General features: G+C 39.1%; 1 protein-coding gene across 1 annotated transcript in view; it reads right to left on the reverse strand.

The window, feature by feature from the left end:
- LOC126474379 (uncharacterized) overlaps positions 1–18,831 on the reverse strand; it is a 39,553-nt gene extending 20,722 nt beyond the window's left edge. Inside the window, exons 1-3 of the mRNA XM_050101846.1 lie at positions 18,664–18,831; positions 13,494–13,811; positions 11,295–11,467 (exon numbers count right to left, since the gene is read on the reverse strand). Coding sequence (XP_049957803.1) covers positions 11,295–11,467; positions 13,494–13,811; positions 18,664–18,831 — 659 coding nt within the window. The remainder of the gene's footprint in view (positions 1–11,294; positions 11,468–13,493; positions 13,812–18,663) is intronic.
- Between the last annotated feature and the right edge of the window lie 206 nt (positions 18,832–19,037).

The following is a 19,037-nucleotide window of genomic DNA, read 5'->3' on the forward strand; positions in this document are numbered from 1 at the left end:
GAGCACTGAAAGACCCAAGTCGAAACAAGTCCCCAGGAGTAGGCAACATTCCATTAGAGCTACTGACAGCCTTGGGAGAGCCAGTCCTGACAAAACTCTACCATCTGAGTGGGAAGACGTACGAGACAGGCGAAATTCCTCCAGATTTCAAAAAGAATATAATAATTCCAATCTCAAAGGAAGCAGGTACTTACAGATGAGAAAATTACCGAACTATCAGTTTAATAAGCCACAGCTGCAAAATATTAACTCGAATTCTTTACAGACTAATGGAAAAACTGGTAGAAGCCAACCTCGGGGAAGATCACTTGGATTCCGTAGAAATGTTGGAGCACATGAGGCAATACTGACTCAACGACTTATCTTAGAAGAAAGATTAAGGAAAGGCAAACCTACGTATCTAGCATTTTTAGAATTAGAGGAAGCTTTTGACAATGTTGACTGGAATACTCTCTTTCAAATTCTGAAGGTGGCAGGGGTAAAACACAGGGAGCGAAAGGCTATTTACAATTTGTACAGAAAACAAACGCCAATTATAAGAAACGAGGGACATGAAAGATATGCTGTGGTAGGGAAGGGAGTGAGACAGGGTTGTAGCCTCTCCCTGATGCTATTCAATCTGTATGTTGAGCAAGCAGTAAAGGAAAGAAAAGAAAAGTTCGGAGTAGGCATTAAAATCCATGGAGAAGATATGAAAACTTTGAGGTTCGTCGATGACATTGTAATTCTGTCAGAGACGGCAAAGGACTTGTATGAACAGTTGAACGGAATGGACAGTGTCATGAAAGGAGGGTATAAGATGAACATGAACAAAAGCAAAACAAGGATAATGGAATGTAGTCGAATTAAGTCGGTTGATGCTGAGGGAATAAGATTAGCAAATGAGACACTTAAAGTAGTAAAGGAGTTTTACTGTTTGGCGATCAATATAACTGATGATGGTTGAAGTTGAGAGGATATAAAATGTAGACTGGCAATGGCCCGGAAAGCGTTTCTGAAGAAGAGAAATTTGTTAACATCGAGTATTGATTTAAGTGTCAGGAAGTCGTTTCCGAAAGTATTTGTGTGGAGTGTGGCCATGTATGGAAGTGAAACATTGACTATAAACAGTTTAGACAAGAAGAGAATGAAAGCTTTCGAAATGTAGTGCTACAGAAGAATTTTGAAGATTAGATGGGTAGATCACATAACTAATGAGGAGTTATTGAATAGAATTGTGGAGAAGAGGACTTTGTGGCACAACTTAACTAGAAGAAAGGATCGGTTGGTAGGACATGTTCTGAGGCATCGAGGGTTCACCAATTTAGTATTGGAGGGCAGCGCGGAGGGTAAAAATTGTAGAGGGAGACGAAGAGATCGGTACACTAAGCAGATTCAGAAGGATGTAGGCTGCAGCAGGTACTTGGAGATGAAGAAGCTTGCACAGGTTAGACTAGCATAGAGAGCTTCATCAAACCAGTCTCAGGACTGAAGACCACAACAACAACAACAACAACAACAGTTCCTGATTCCAATCGAAAACATTATGGACTAGTGTTAAATGTATTTTCCATGTTGTCTGCTCATCTAGTAGCATTTAGTTGTGTTTTGTAACTGAATAATATGTATATTACAGTTATGAACCACTATTCTGGTAACTACTGTGGAACTTTTTGTTATTTATGAGATCAAGATGCTTATTATTTTATGTGTTAGAAACGTAACAGCAAAGTAGTTTTTAAAGTAGATTTCTTCAAATGCACTGACATATAAAAATGTCCAAGAAGTATCGTTCAGCTATTAAAATATGTTTCTAACGCCAATTTGTTAACTTATTATACGAATAGAGTGTGACTTCGTGTCTCTCATTGGCAACAGTTTTTCAGGCGTGACCTAACTGAGAAAAATGCACCAACTGGCTACAAGTTACAACCCTAGGAAATGAACAATGTAGCACCATATAATTCTCAAACATTAACATGTATTTGTTACTTATACCAAGGTGTTAAATTTTACAAGTCAGAGGTACATCTACATCTACATCTACATTTATACTCCGCATGCCACCCAACGGTGTGTGGCGGAGGGCACTTTACGTGCCACTGTCATTACCTCCCTTTCCTGTTCCAGTCGCGTATGGTTCGCGGGAAGAACGACTGTGTGAAAGCCTCCGTGCGCGCTCTAATCTCTCTAATTTTACATTCGTCATCTCCTCGGGAGGTATAAGTAGGGGGAAGCAATATATTCGATACCTCATCCAGAAACGCACCCTCTCGAAACCTGGCGAGCAATCTACACCGCGATGCAGAGCGCCTCTCTTGCAGAGTCTGCCACTTGAGTTTATTAAACATCTCCGTAACGCTATCACGGTTACCAAATAACCCTGTGACGAAACACGCCGCTCTTCTTTGGATCTTCTCTATCTCCTCCGTCAAACCGATCTGGTACGCATCCCACACTCATGAGCAATACTCAAGTATAGGTCGAACGAGTGTTTTGTAAGCCACCTCCTTTGTTGATGGACCACATTTTCCAAGCACTCTCCCAATGAACCTCAACCTGGTACCCGCCTTAACAACAATTAATTTTATATGATCATGCCACTTCAAATCGCTCCGCACGCATACTCCCAGATATTTTACAGAAGTAACTGCTACTAGTGTTTGTTCCGCTATCATATAATCATACAATAATGGATCCTTCTTTCTATGTATTCGCAATACATTACATTTGTCTATGTTAAGGGACAGTTGCCACTCCCTGCACCAAGTGCCTAACCGCTGCAGATCTTCCTGCATTTCGCTACAATTTTCTAATGCTGCAACTTCTCTGTATACTACAGCATCATCCGCGAAAAGCCGCATGGAACTTCCGACACTATCTACTATGTCATTTATATATATTGTGAAAAGCAATGGTCCCATAACACTCCCCTGTGGCACGCCAGAGGTTACTTTAACGTCTGTAGACGTCTCTCCATTGATAACAACAAGCTGTGTTCTGTTTGCTAAGAACTCTTCAATCCAGCCACACGGCTGGTCTGATATTCCGTAGGCTCTTACTTTGTTTATCAGGCGACAGTGCGGAGCTGTATCGAACGCCTTCCGGAAGTCAAGAAAAATAGCATCTACCTGGGAGCCTGTATCTAATATTTTCTGGGTCTCATGAGCAAATAAAGCGAGTTGGGTCTCACACGATCGCTGTTTCCGGAATCCATGTTGATTCCTACATAGTAGATTCTGGGTTTCCAAAAACGACATGATACTCGAGCAAAAAACATGTTCTAAAATTCTACAACAGATCGACGTCAGAGATATAGGTCTATAGTTTTGCGCATCTGCTCGACGACCCTTCTTGAAGACTGGGACTACCTGTGCTCTTTTCCAATCATTTGGAACCCTCCGTTCCTCTAGAGACTTGCGGTACACGGCTGTTAGAAGGGGGGCAAGTTCTTTCGCGTACTCTGTGTAGAATCGAATTGGTATCCCGTCAGGTCCAGTGGACTTTCCTCTATTGAGTGATTCCAGTTGCTTTTCTATTCCTTGGACACTTATTTCGATGTCAGCCATTTTTTCGTTTGTGCGAGGATTTAGAGAAGGAACTGCAGTGCGGTCTTCCTCTGTGAAACAGCTTTGGAAAAAGGTGTTTAGTATTTCAGCTTTACGCGTGTCATCCTCTGTTTCAATGCCAACATCATTCCGGAGTGTCTGGATATGCTGTTTCGAGCCACTTACTGATTTAACGTAAGACCAGAACTTCCTTGGATTTTCTGTCAAGTCGGTACATAGAATTTTACTTTCGAATTCACTGAACGCTTCACGCATAGCCCTCCTTACGCTAACTTTGACATCGTTTAGCTTCTGTTTGTCTGAGAGGTTTTGGCTGCGTTTAAACTTGGAGTGAAGCTCTCTTTGCTTTCGCAGTAGTTTCCTAACTTTGTTGTTGTACCACGGTGGGTTTTTCCCGTCCCTCACAGTTTTACTGGAATGATGCATTCAAACAGAGTGTAGAATTTGATTATATATGAGCCCATTTTTGAAATGAAGTTTCCTTAAATGCCATCCAGAAACACCATTAAAAACAAGTGAGTAATTATACATAGCTGTATGGATTTAAAAGATGTAAATCGCTGGAGAAACATATAGAGCTATCAAAACATCTGAAGATCCTACTGTGCCTACATTCTATACAAGTTCCCACAATATATTAAAAAAAGAAATCGTCATAAATGTGCACATTATGGCAGATGTTAATGGTAACAATAAAAGAATTCTGTCTGTATGGAAAATGAGTGGCTGGACAACCAGTTAGTGCACAAGACAGCTTCACAATTTTATTGACTAACTATATGGTGAATGATAAATCACGAAATGCAAATATTTTTAATTCTCATTTTTAACGTAAATTAAAGGAAGGGTCAGGTAGTTCATTGAAGGAGGAAGGAGATGTACTGAACTATTTATCCTACATAATTTCCATTGTCAGATAGCACTAGCATCTGCTGTTAAAATGATGTGACAAATTGAGTTCACAAAAGTGAATGCTTCTGCACATGAAGAATTAATCTTGAATCAAACTGGCAAGCATTTTTCCGGATGGAAGGATATATGCCTTTGTTATATGTGCTTATCGTAAAAAAATCAAGTGAAACATCTATATAAGTCCATTGATTCTCCTGAGGGGTATCATCTTCCAAGCTATCTGCGATGGAACAGTACTCAGCAGTAGTTTCAAATTTAAATATACAAAATTTACATATTACATCTTATTTGAATATACACTAAACTAAAATGAAATCTACTAAAAGATAACCTGCATGTATCTTTTAATCTGTACAATTGTTATATCTTAATCTTGTCAAAGCTTTTTCATTGTGTACGTCATGACATTCTTTAAGGAAAGCTTCAGTTTTATGGATTCAGTAATACTTCAAGCAAATAATTTTCAACATACGTAAAATGGGCTAAATGGAGTAATTATTTTAAAGATTGGTGGAAGAAGATATTTTGAAATGAAGGAAAAGTCATGAATTTCCCTGGAGGGAAATTAGCATTCTTTTCGAGGAATCCTATTGAGAAAGTTTAGAGAGCCAGCAACTGAAGCTAGCTGCCGAACGATTCTACTGCCACACACATACATTACGAAGGGACTGATGCCCTGTAGTTTCGACCCTTTATACCCCAAACCAACCAACCAACCATACAATGCTCGTAAGGACCGCGAATATAAGGTATGAGAAATTTGAGCTCATATAGAGTCATATAGATAGTCGTGTTTCCAACGCTATGGCTGCGACTGGAACAGGAAAGGAAATGACAAGTATGAGTACAGGGTACCCTTTGCAACGCACTGTATGGTAGTTTGCGGAGTATCTATGTAGACAAAGATGCAGCATAAAATTTAGCTGTTCTTAATCCTTTCACAGACAGGAACAGAAGAAATTTTTTGTGATGTTTCTCTAAGAATTAGTAACTACAGTAATTTTCCAAATGAACTCATAATACAGTACATTCAGTTCTATACTATAAATAGAATAACACAAACAGTTAATGTACCAGTAGTTAGTGAATATTGTCAGTGCAGGACAAGAAAACATGAGGAACAAGTAGATTTTCATAATAAATCATTTCTAATAGCAAAGATATGCGAAGCCCCTGCAGCTAATTTTACTTGTTCATAAATCAACTTGAAGCTCTGTTGGCTTATGTAACAGTAATCACGGATAAATGATGGTTGTTGGTGAGGATACTATAGATTTTTCTAAAAACTCCTACGGTAAGCATATATTTCAGTCAATAACGATGTGCATTCCTACTGAAAATTTCACAATGTAGGCTAGCTAATTGCTCAGCCAATTACAATATCATTATACAACATTCTGTTGAGGAAAACAATATTAAAATACCAAAAATCAATGGCTTCTCAGATCATGGCCGACAATTCATTTTGTTGTGTGTTAATGCTCATCAAGTTACAAAATCTGCTAAGTAGCTTAGGAATATAGTTAGTAAGCATAAAATTGCTTATGTCAGGAAACCCATTGAAGACATGCACTGGGGTGATGTAAACAGTATTGGTGACATGATTTAAAGACAAATAAGTTTTATTAATAATGTCCTTAAAAAGCGTGCCCTGGAAAGATGATAACGTCAGGAATATCTGAGACCAGCTATTAATAATATCTTCAACAACCAAAATATAGTGCTCGCTATAACAATAGAAATAACGTCCACTGTGAATATTTAGAATCAAAATAAATTAGTGATTATCATAAAGCATCAGCAGAGTTAATTCAAGAGTTTAGTTCTGAATTTAGTAATATATTAATTTGTTTGAGTTACCAGTCATTTTGTCAGTGGCACATCTAAATGAGTGATTTTTTTTCAACTCAACCCTTAATGGAAGTAAGTAGATGAAAAAAGTACTATCAAGCTTCCATCCAACTTACTTTTGCCTACGTATTAGAAAATCCCAGAAAGGGAATATGCAGTTGACTTCTTACCTGCCTGACTTCAAATAATACACTGACGTCAAAAATTAGAGCAACAAACCGAAATTTTGCCAGGTTGCATTCATTTTGCTAAAAAAACAATATAAACAGGTGATAATAAAAGGGAAAAAATTTAATGAATAAAGAACATAAACAACTGCGACATTCATAACCGAAGACAAAAATTTTCTTCGCTTTTTCCCAAGTTAACGGATTTGTACACACATTCCAGCAATTGGTTAATACGCAGTTTGGGGTGTGATCACCTTTGGCAGCAATAACGGCCTGGCAAAGACCGGACATGCTGTGAATGATGTCATCAATCTCCTGTTAGGGCAATGACACCTACTTTTCCTGCAGCGCTGCTCACAAGTCTTGGGGGATGCTGATGTGATGCAAGCCATCTCGCTAGTGCATCCCAGGCATGCCCTACGGGATTCAAAACGGGAGAGCGAGCAGGCCACGATATTCTTGCAATACTTTCCGCTTTCAAGAAAAGAGCAACCACACTTTCACTGTTAGGTCAGGCATTCTACTCCATCAGTACGAATTCTCGGTCCACAGCACCTCGCAACAACCACACACAAGCTCCCAAGTTCTCGCCACAATACATGATAGAGGTTAAACCTTGCTGTGTTATCTGTGCAGTCTCATGAAGTGTGTTCGAATACTTGACATAGTCCCGGCCCTAACCATTAGGGATCCTCCTCTATTTCGCTCTCTTTCCACAATGTTTGGGCCCCGAAATCGTTTCACGTTCCCTCCAGAAACGAATCAGTCGAGAAACACTCTCCAAATCAAATTTGAATCCATGTGTGAAAAGAGTATTTGCCCACTGTTCGTCCATTAAGGCGGCATGCTCACGACTCCTCTCTAGACGCTAGACGCTAGACGTTCTCTTCAGTGAAGATACTTCAAAGGTATGCATACAGCACATATCCGGCAGTAAAGGACAATCTCTCGAACACTTGTGTGCACCGTTTGCCTCAATACAACATCAGTGGATGCTGCAAAGTCAGGTGCCAGTTGTCGTGCAATATTGAGGTCGTACCATTGTGTACTTTCTGATGTCACGGGTGGTCGACTCTGGACTGGTGTTCGATATACAGTTTCGATCTCTGTAAACTGACGTCACATCCAACAAAACAACAGATCGATTCACATTAAGCCATCGAGCCACATTTGTTTTCGACTCTTTTGCTTCCACTCTTCCTATAGCCCTCTGCTGCAGACAATATAGTACCCGTTTCTTCTGTGCCATACAATACTGTCTTTGACTGTGTACACAGGGATTGTAGGATGTGGGACTAACCGGCAAACACTACCAGTTTGACAGTTGCCCTGACGTCATAGTAGGCGTGGTTGTCTATTGACTAAAATGCCATCATCAATGCAGAACACGATCTTATGGACATCTGTTGACAGTTTGTCTGATTATATCGCGAATTAGACCTAGGATGAGAAATAGCAATTTTTTGCTTTAATTTTGAACATCAAGCTATATTGTCGATGTGATAGCCTGGTTTTATACAGGGTTCCGCCACTGTGAAGGCCACTAAGACATACAGCAAAAATGTACTTCAATCTTTACGCAATAAATTACAGGGTGTTGGTGTATTCCGTGACCTGTAAAAAGCAGCTAACTGTGTAAATTACAGCAGTGCCCATTCAAAAAAAAAAACAGGGATATTGATGTGCCACAAGAAATCCACAAAATGCTTCAAATTGCGTCTCCCTGACAGGAAACGTGAGGTGTCAACAGCAAAGAGACCTGTATTAAGCTCTCAGGCATCATCAGCTGAGAACTAATTACATGAGGTGTCCCATGGGGTTCCATCTTACTTTTTTGGGGTAAGCAAAGGACGTGTCATCTCTAACATCTTCGAATGCCTAGTATATTACGTTTGCAAGTAAAGAGGCAGTTAGGTATAAAATTTAGAAATGTTATTGGTTACTACTGTTGTTATCCTTAATGATTGGTTGCTAGTCGATTTTTTGTCACTACATGTTCAAATAATGTTCTATATTCAGCTCAGAACATGTAAGAACTGCCCCCCACACCCAGTTTATTCCTACAATATGATTGGCATGGAGAAGAGGCTGACCGCATTAAACTTTTGAGACTACAACTTCATAATAAATTGAAATGGGAGGAGCATGTGACACCACTACTAAAGCACCTAAACAAATTATTTTTACCATTGTCGACACTGGTACACATAGGTGACATAAAAATAAAAAATGTGTCATATCTCGCTTCTTTTCATTCATTAAGCCATAGAGGACAGTTTCTTGAGGTAATTCATTAAGCGAAGCTAAACAATTGCCATATTCAAGAGTCTGTATTATAAATTATTTGTTGCATGAACTCAAGAACGTCCAGCGTGGCACATTCAAGGAAATTAGGATGCTAATTATTGTTACCCAGTACATTCATATTTTAAAATATTGCGCATAAGTAATATATCTCGTTTTCAAACCAAGCGTTAACTTCATGAAACGAGTACTGTAAATAAGTTAACTTCATGGAGGTTAAAGTCCCTTGCTTTAGTCCAGAATGATGTCTATTATTCAGGAACAAACATTATCAAAATCTTCTCGGCAGATATAAAAGTTTAGCCATTAACAATAAATTTCAGTCTAAGGAAAACTTAAAATGATACATTAGAGGTGAACTCGTCATAATCCAACAACGAATGTCCTAGCAGATCTTCATAATAAAAAAGTAAATCTGATATATATTCCAATTTCTTGCGTGTGAATACTCATGAATATTTGAAACTGGGAGAAATATTTTTGAGCCTTTAATATAGCTAAACTCGGTTCACAGAAATACTTCTTTTGAAAAGATGCAAATAAGTATCTTGTTTTATTCTCGCATTTTAACTTATTAATATCTTATGGCAAACTTTTCTGAGGTATCATTCTGAAGGAAAAATAAATACTTATATTTTAAATATTCTTTGTCAAATTGTTTTATGAGCTAACGTTTACCTTGATGAAACAAATAGTGTGGCAAAGCACCACCGTAAAGAGCCACACACAATGAGGCCAAATTATCATAAAGAAAATTAGGTAATATAATTCATGTCGTTCTTTGTCAAAGGGTTTTGAAGTTTAACATTCCCATGATTTTAAGAGTGCTATAGGAAGGAGGTGGTCACATATTTGAAGTAACAGCTCACCCTCAAGGAGGTAGGGCTGATGGTTCAGACTCTCATATCAATCTACAAAAGCATGTGTAGCGCAGTATTGGTACCTTCTTGAAAAGCAATTGAAGACTGCTGCAAATACCCTGTCATCTGTCATGAATGGCGGGCGGGGGGGGGGGGGGGGGGGTTGAGTCTTAAAGTCCCATTCATTTGTCGAACAGAATAAAGTTAGGTAGCAATATATTAAAACAAGAATTGTAAATAACAAGATTGTAACTTGGCAACTTTGGTAGTCGTAACTAGCACATTAGATGCACCAGGATCTATGCATGGTGTTCGAGCTGAAAGACATGCTGAACCATGTTCCCCTTCCTGCAGGGTTGATACAGCACATATTTTTCAGAGTGTTTTCACAAACTGTAAACTGTAATACATTTTCGCAAATTTTATAACACCATGTACATGTACCCTTGGGAAACTAGTCAAAAGAAATCCTCCACAGTTTGAAAAAGTGAAGATATACCTATAGATTCAACACGAGAAGAAATTATATTATGATACTTGTCACTAAGGCAGTCAGTTGATGATAATATTGTGTTAGATATACAGCCACACAAATATTTGATAATTAGAATATAAACGTAAACTTCTTCTAAAAAGTAGAAGTAATACGTCACAGCAGCCTCAGCTGTAAGGAAAGAAAAGTGGAATAACTGTTTTGTTGCACTTGTTTCACAAGAAATACTTGTAATGGCTAAGGTCAAAACGTTCATTTTTAAGAAAACAGAACCACAGCACTTTTCTATAACACTTACGTGTCCTGTAAAGAGAAGGCCTCAACGTATCGAGATAAATGGTGTCCTTGATCTACGACGCATTCACTTCATATCGTTGTTGAGATACCGGCCATTCACAGTGTTCCACTTATTTCTTTTGTTGTTGTTTTGTTAATGGACATGTATTGAGACAGAAAAACAGATGGTACAGTAGATTGCACAAAAGGCTTACATTCGCGACGATAATGGTTTAAATCCCCACCTTACCATCGAGATTTATATTTCTTGTGATTTCCCTAAGTTGCTTTAGGCAAATGATCGGATGGCCGTTATGAAAGGACACGACAGATGTTCTTCCCCTGCCTGAGGTAGTACGCCATGCTTAGCGGCTTTACCGTTGACGAAACAAGAAATCCTAGGATTCCTACCGTTGTTTAAGTCGGATGAGATTGAAATTACATAAATATGCACGTGCACCATTTCCAAATCATGTATGTCTGAGTGGGAATATAAGAGTTAACATGATACCCGATGATGGCGAGTAATTTTAGTTCCTTTTTTTAAATGTCAGAAAGTAATATGCATTATTCTGAGGTTTAAGAGGGAACGAAGTAAGTTCGAATTAAACTTTTCGAGATTCTATATTTAATTATTTTCAGTATATCATACATTCGTAGTTACTTTCGTTGGGTCTTGCTGAGGCACCATAGTTCTTGGAGTTCACAAAACAAAATCTGTGGTACGAAGAAGTAACATTCTTTATTATTTATGTCACTATACAAAATATGATAGTGGTCTTCAGAAACGTTAGTGGTATTTGATAGATAGGATGTCAATCGATCTCTCATTATATATAATCCTTGTGTTTTGGGACCTATGGTGATACTGCTGACAAACTGTAGCCGTTCATCGTCTTGAAATATCACGCGGAAGTTCTTTGGGTCGTGAGGCTTGCTTGTATTCCAGGAGTAGATGGCCAGTTCATCTAACACGGGGAAGAAAAGCAACTGCCCCTTCGGATCCACTGCCATTACTCCACTCTGCCCAGGCAATTCTCCTGGCAGATCACCCTGAAACACATATACCAGTCTTAATTAGAAAACTACGAACAGATAACAGAAAAAGCTATACCTGTTCCACTCACTTCCGAATACGTTTAGTAATGGTAAGCAACACTTCTATTAGTGTGACAGTTTTGGTCACACCACAGTTTCCACCACCGTAAAGGATATTTTCTCAAATGTGTGGCTGGTGGAATGAATATTTCATCAGCAGAATCCAGTACATTGCACAGGATGGCGAATGCCCCACAGAAACGCAAGTAACTTCGGATGTACTTCAAGCAAGCTAAAAAATTTTATCAGAGAGCATCAGCAGCTTTGTAAGTTCGTACACTGACGATACTGTTGCACTCATCAAAGGACCATCGTTGGACCATTGTAATAAATAACAGAAACACTTTGACAACATTTTCATTTGATGCAATGAATGGCAGTCTTTCAATGCCTATGGCACAGAAAAATAACGCGATCGTATCTGATTATAAGATTAGAGGTTAGTAACTAGAGCAAATCACATCTTAAATGTCTTTAGTGGTAGTACTAAGAAGCGGTAATAATTCGGACGGTTACGCAGTTTCAGTGATAAGTGAGGCCAATGGAGGGCAAATCTGTAGAACAGTTTCTACGAAGATGCCGGAACACACATATATGACGCTACTTCGACTAAATCTACAGTAATGGTCCAGTTTTTAGAGCCCTTATGCAGCAAGCTTGTGAACAGAGAATAGGGAAGAATTCAGACACCTAATGTTGGGATCGTAACAGCCCGGCGTAAACCACATGCAAGTGCAATAGAAATACTTGTAGAACTCAAATGGAAATCCTGGAAGAAAGATGATGTCGTCCATGAGAACGACTGTTGGTTAAATGTAGAGAACCGCCATTCGATGGTGTATATGTAGAGTAGAAATTATGTCCTTATTCATATATATGTCTTTCTTTAATTGTCACGAATAATATCATGGTTTTCCCTTGGACGATGAAACTTACCACAATATCGCAGCTGTAAGATGCTTCAAGCTGAATGTGACAAATTTGCTCCTATTCCCAACGGGGATCCTCCATTTACTCCAGTGTCAGCTCGTCTGGTAATTGTCTGAATCGAACCGCTGCAATCCTAGAGGTGGACATTCAAAATAAAACGAAAACCAGACCTCTAACATCCTGATCCACTGCTAGGTATGGAGAATGAAAAATAAAATCATTTACGTGTTGGTGCACAGGAATACTGCATTGGTAATGGGAACTCCACTTCTGCAGAAAGAATACTATGAGGATAGTTTTTTGTAACTAGAGGCCTGGGCACTTCTGATTACAATGGAATGTCATAACATGTTAACTTCAACCGTAAGAAAACAACGACAACAGCGTCTTGTAACTAGTCGCTGGAATAATTACGTTTGCTAAATAGCTTTCTCATAGATTATAGTGTTAAATTTGGTAGGCAAAAACCTGACAAAACGCATCTAGCGATAGCTGGTTCCACGAGGGATCGTATGATAAGTTGAATGAAAAAATTCAGTCTTTATTGAGTGCTCAAAACAACCAACGATTCCTTCGTTTTGTGCTCTGAATCAGACTGTAATTTGTCATTCTCTTAGTGATAACCAAGGGCGAAATTAGTTTTGCTTTCATGCCATGGATCGCAGGAGAACTGTAAACTTTCACGAAATGTCCATTGATGAACACGAGTGGAATAACGTTGCATAAACGTGAATTTATCCTGGTTAATTAGGTTTTTGTAGACCCTGTGACAGCAGTAACAACCTTACCTTCTATAATCCACATAAAAGGCTCCATACTCTGTCAATAGAGACTGCTGACATTATGAGAACGCAATTGCCCGACACTCGTTGTGTAGAACTTAGTACAGTCCACTTGACTTATTTTGTACCTGGCCTTTATCGTATATTTCACTCAGGTTCCCAGAAACAGAAGGGTATATATGCCAGAAACTGGGCACATGAGTACAAAAATTCTCTCCGTGTAGATGTGTTTCACATATTGTGCGACAGCGGAACCGATGTGACGTTACCTGCATCTTGATATCCAAAACATCCCCATCTTTTGCATCCAGGACGACCTGCTTATTAGCAAAACCCTGGATGTTGCTGGCGAACGCCTGGAAGTAGAGTCTCCCGTTGCATCTCTCCTCGGCCGTCACTCCATTGAGGCCGTCCGGCAGGTAGTAGCCTGGACCTCCCGCCTTAGTGAAGAAGAAGCCGGGCTTGGGGTGGAAGTACTGGCTCTGCAGGTGTTTGGAGGCTCCAGTGGTGAGGTCCGTCACCGACAGTACGTTGCCTCTGGTGTCAGAGCTGTACGCCGTCAAGATATACTCTGGGCACTCGTCCACCTGAAAACAAACTCGTGTCTCCGATACGTCCTTTACCACAGTGGTCACCCGTGTTCTAAAGTACTGCAGTGCTTTCGTTAAATAACTTTCAACTGATTGGCATAACAGCTTGTATAACTAACTGAAAAATAACAGCAAACCTCTTTCAATAAAACAATTAGACTGGATAATTAAACGTTTCCAAAAACTATGTTTGCCTGTTGCGACGGTACAAACCCCCGTTACTAGATAAATATTTCTAGCATGCAAGGATTGCTTTGTGGAGAGCGAGCGCACTACATGATACAAGATTCGCGGAAGCGCGTGGCGCGCCTGCGCGAGATTTGCAACTGTCTGTGTGATGTCTCTGCCACCGGGCGGCCACGTGGCCCACAGCTTGGGGCATTTGGTTTTTCGCACATTACGCGAAAACTATGTAACTTACGGTGAAGAGCGATGCGGCAGTGGATTGTGGTCAGCAATATGCACCTTCTGAAAGCTCGATCTTTATTTCATGTCACGAGAAGCAAAAGCTGTAGTAACCTCAAAATCGGTTAATATCACGAATACTGAAAGGTTAATAAAAATAGTAAATAACAACTTACAGGGATGACGAAGCACTCATTAAAATCGTCTCGTCATAGCGAATCGAGTGCCATAGTCATATGTTAAGATTCATAAATAATTAAACCCGTAAAGAGCAATAAACAAAGTTTGAGAGGAAAACGTTTATAAAATTCAATAGAAAATTCATGACGTAAAGAACGGCACTATATAATACTTTGGGTGGCATCACACGTATTTTAAACTAGTTAAGTTATACTATACAATTGCAGTAGTTTTCATTGTTTGCAAATTATTATTAACATTTATCGCCCATAATTAATTAATTATTATAGATATTAAGATTTTGAGCAGCGCAATGTGTAGATCGCTGTAGGTTACGTCTAAAAACGGTGCTACATGCAGTTCTGTGTTAAAACTTTGCAGCATAGATGTAAACAAACAAATTTGCGCTAAGTGGCGAAAATTTGCAACAGCTAAAGCTTTATTTACCGTCTATAGAATAATCCTAGAAATTAATTTAAAACTGTAAGTAAGATACACTGTTTAGCGCGGTTCCGATTATGTACTTTTTTCTATCGATGGATGTATGTATCAAAATTCGTTACCTTAACTGGTGAGATTGGTACTTAAATAACCAGGAGGATTGACGTCCGAGCCTATATAAGCGAGCGGCCATCTTGGCCAGTGGTCAGACGTTCGTCAGTCGTTTTGGAGGGTGGGTGGCGAGCAAGCGCCACTTCATGATCGCCCATGTGGTCGTTTGAGAATTCTTTTTCGCACCGATTTATTTCGTCAAAGAATATTGTTTCATAGTGCAAGTGTGCAAGCATATATTTGGTGAACTGGAAATGCTACGTTTATTTGGGTTGCGAACTGTGATTCCGCGCCAAAACTGTTAGAACAAAGAGGACAGTGGGAATGGTGGTTCTGTTGGAATTATTTGAATAATTTTCGTTTATAGCAGCCTACATTACTGCTATTGGGGGCTCGGAGTCAAAATTATTATTAAACTGTAAATTGTCTCACCAGTGCTAATTTCATTGTGTGAAAGAAAAGTACTATGCCAATAAATAGTGATTGAACTGTGTCGTGAAAAACTGATTTTAGTATAATAATCGCCTAATTCTGTACTTATGTCTGAGTGAATAATTAATTCAAAAACTATAACAAATGCGCGGGTGTGGAAGTGTACTAATGCGCCAAGTGTGGAAATCATCCCCTGAGACTTACGTGAGAGCCGACATTTGCAATAACATTTCTTAACCAACAATTTGTATATGCGCTTCTTCTTTATTTTACCGCCCCGTCGCACTGTCATTTCAAATTGATGTCCAATCAAAATTGACAATAGGTGGAGATGAATCCCAGTTCTCTCAACTACACATCCACTCTCTTAGCCAGTCGGATAATAAAGAATTATCGTCTACGTAAAATAAACACTTAAAGGAATGACAAAAAAGCATACTCCGTTGTATTTAGGTTTAGTCCAGTTTCAAAATTTTGTTTAAATAACAGCTAGTTCTGAGAACAGATTTAATGACGGCAGTAAGACATAAATGTTTTACGTTGCAAGTAGGAACCATATTTTGAGGCAGCTCTCGCGGTGAGTTGTGCCCCTGCTGATTCAAATTTCACAGCACACTGATCCGTGCGCATAATTTAGTAGGTATGTCAGCGTGAGTCACCAGTAAAGGCCGAAACGGGCAGGGAGTACACACGGACAAGAAAAAAAAATCCCGGAATTGTACCGGATCTCCCGGTTAAAAACGCACTTTTCCCCACGTGGAAATACACTTCTTCCAAGGTGAAAATACCCTTTTTCCTTGATAAGTGACAGTGTGCTTTCCCTCGGAGCTATAAAAACATCAATCCTTTGAATGGTTTTATACACCAGCGAGAACTTCGCGGCACTTAAGAAAACGAAACTCGGCAAGGGGGAAAAAAAGGAACGCGTTTTGGAATAATCTTTGATGTGCAGCAACATGTACGTTGCATATTTTCTTATTAGGAAAGTATAAATTCGAATTCCACCAAACACAGCACGTTAGTTTCCAAAAGTATTGAAACAGAGATTGCAATGCGCTATTGTAAGCCAATCATAGGTCATATTACGTGTTCTCGCCAGCCAATTACAGAAGATATTCAGAGCATAGGACACGTGATGTAGTCAGCCAATAACATCATCACTGTTAATTCGCGTGAACGCACAAACAAGAAAAGTTAATGGTTTAAATTATACATTGTGTAGCTAGAAGAAAAGTTAAGCTTTCACATATAGTACTGGTCTTGAAGAATAACAAGCTACATGAAAACGTAAGCTTACACTTATAATATTGGTCTTTTTAGCATGTGTTACACTTTAAAATACATCACACAAATGTACGAGTAAAATTTTAAAAAGTGGCGTTAATGTCTGGTCTTCTGTGGCCGAAATTATTCCAAGCGGCTGCTCCAGAAATTTTTTTAAGTTTAATATGAGAGTCAAACACTGTGTGATTTACGAAATTCATTGCACATTCTCACACGTAACATAGTTCACCTCGCGTAAGAGAAAATTTTCTTTGAAAATAACACTTTCTGAAAAACCATTCCCAGTACTTTACCGCGACCTCTTAGACATGGGTTCGTTTCAGCAGCCGCCAGAGAGCAAGTCTTACATTACGTCATAAAAGAAATAGGACATCAGAGGTTACTCGAAGGGCATAGGAATTTCGTAAACCATACTGAAATGCACAATTCGGCTTATAGGACACATTCACATGTCCAGATTCACAATGAAGTAGGTACTAACCTGATATGAAGCTTTTCAGTGCGCTTTTCTGCAAGCAAATTTTCTTGAAGTACCACTACTGTATTGTCTCATATTTGATTCTTTATTTCGACATAATGCGATACAGGCCAGAATATGAAAATGTACACTTGAAATTCAGTGAACAGTTGAAACTATTTAATACTGTGGAATCAAACGCTTCGTTTCTTATAGATTGACTGCATCTGCGCAAAACATCAATAAAAGCCACATTTATTTAGCACACAGGCAAAGAAAACTTAATTTTTGTGCAAGGCGATTAATGCATGACTGCAAAAAACGTGGAAATAAAATATAATCAGAAAACTAAAACTAATAACAACCGTCCGTAATTATATGCATGTATTTTAATTCACTTGATAGCTACCGGCCACAGAAATCTGATCTGTTTTCATTTGACGAGTGAACTGTAAACGAAGAGGAAATCAGGAAACATCAAAATCACTAAAAGTGAACGCGGGTCACTATCCCCCCCACTAAAAACCTGACTGCTCTGCACATGCGCGCTGGCCAGAAAACTTTTTCTGTGCTTCTTGCTACTGCTACAGCAGACATCAAGTAGTCAGAAAGGGTAGAGGGCATTGCTCGTAAGCCAGTCAACTGCGCATGCGTATGATGTTTGGACGAGAGTCGTTGATTATTGCGTGGAGGAAAAGATTACTCACTCTGGTCCTTACATGGTATGTTGTTTGCTGTTTACTATATTAAGTAACCCTAACAAAAATGAGAGAAGAAACAATGAGGAGAAGAGTTTTCGTGAGTTATCGACTGAAATTAATATAGCGAGAATGAGAGACAGTTCTGAAAGGAATGCGATCCTCTAGTTACAATGAGGACAATTTTTTGAAAAAATTCGATTTTAAGGTAAAATACAAACGAAGGCAATTACGAAAGTAAGAAGAAGTTGACCTCTGTGCTAGTAGAAGATAAAGTGTCCTAAAATATATTGAAGAATGTACACGCAGCCGAAGTTGCGAAGGAATAACGAGTAGACCGGTATATTCTGAAGATTATTTCCTCATCAAGGGAAATGTTTGATTACTGATTTATTTATTGATTTACACATTCATTTTAACTAGTAAAATTAAGACACCGCCTTTCATTTGCAATCACATTTCTTTGGATGTGATATACAAATATAAATATAACCAGTTATGAACGCAATCTTACTATTAAGAACAAGACCAAAAGTAGTTACAATATTTGTCATAATCATTGCTATATTTTCAATTAATATTGTGATAAAAAAGTTTTGCTCGCTGAACTAAATGCTAACAACAAGATAGAGCAGAAGCACTGGAAACATTTATTGAGTACAAGTTATTTTTTCCGAAAAGAAAATTGATAAAAGTCAGACAGAATGCATAATGAAGGAAAAACGTGGGGGATCGAAGAAAAGGAAAGAGAGTACGAGATAAGGATCAAAATGCCAGGAACAGTTCAGCACAGAGATTGCATGTCTGCAGAGTACGAATGTACATGCCAGAGGAGACTTACCGTCGTTCTGATGACGTTCACCAGCTGGGTGTAGCAGTCCGTGATGGAGTCCTCAGTGGTGTGGTGCATTTCCAGGTCGGGGTAGGGCTTCAGGCGCGAACTCTGCTCTCCGTCATAGGGGATGGTGCTCAGCGTCGCCGGGATGCCACGACGGAGATTAGGCGACATGACGAACATAGGCAGATCATATTGTGTTTTATAATCGGACGTGTAAATAGGCAGGAGCTTGACTGCATGAACAGTATGACCATAACGGTGTCGTAAGATATTTAATGCATCAATAGCAGAGTGCTCGCTGTAGTAGTTCTGTCCTACTACCTGCTTGTGTTTCTTCCTTCATATTTAACTCTCATTACCTGCAGGTTGCTTTTCTT

This window comes from Schistocerca serialis, chromosome 4 (genome assembly GCF_023864345.2).
Source record: "Schistocerca serialis cubense isolate TAMUIC-IGC-003099 chromosome 4, iqSchSeri2.2, whole genome shotgun sequence".
Lineage (NCBI taxonomy): Eukaryota > Metazoa > Arthropoda > Insecta > Orthoptera > Acrididae > Schistocerca > Schistocerca serialis.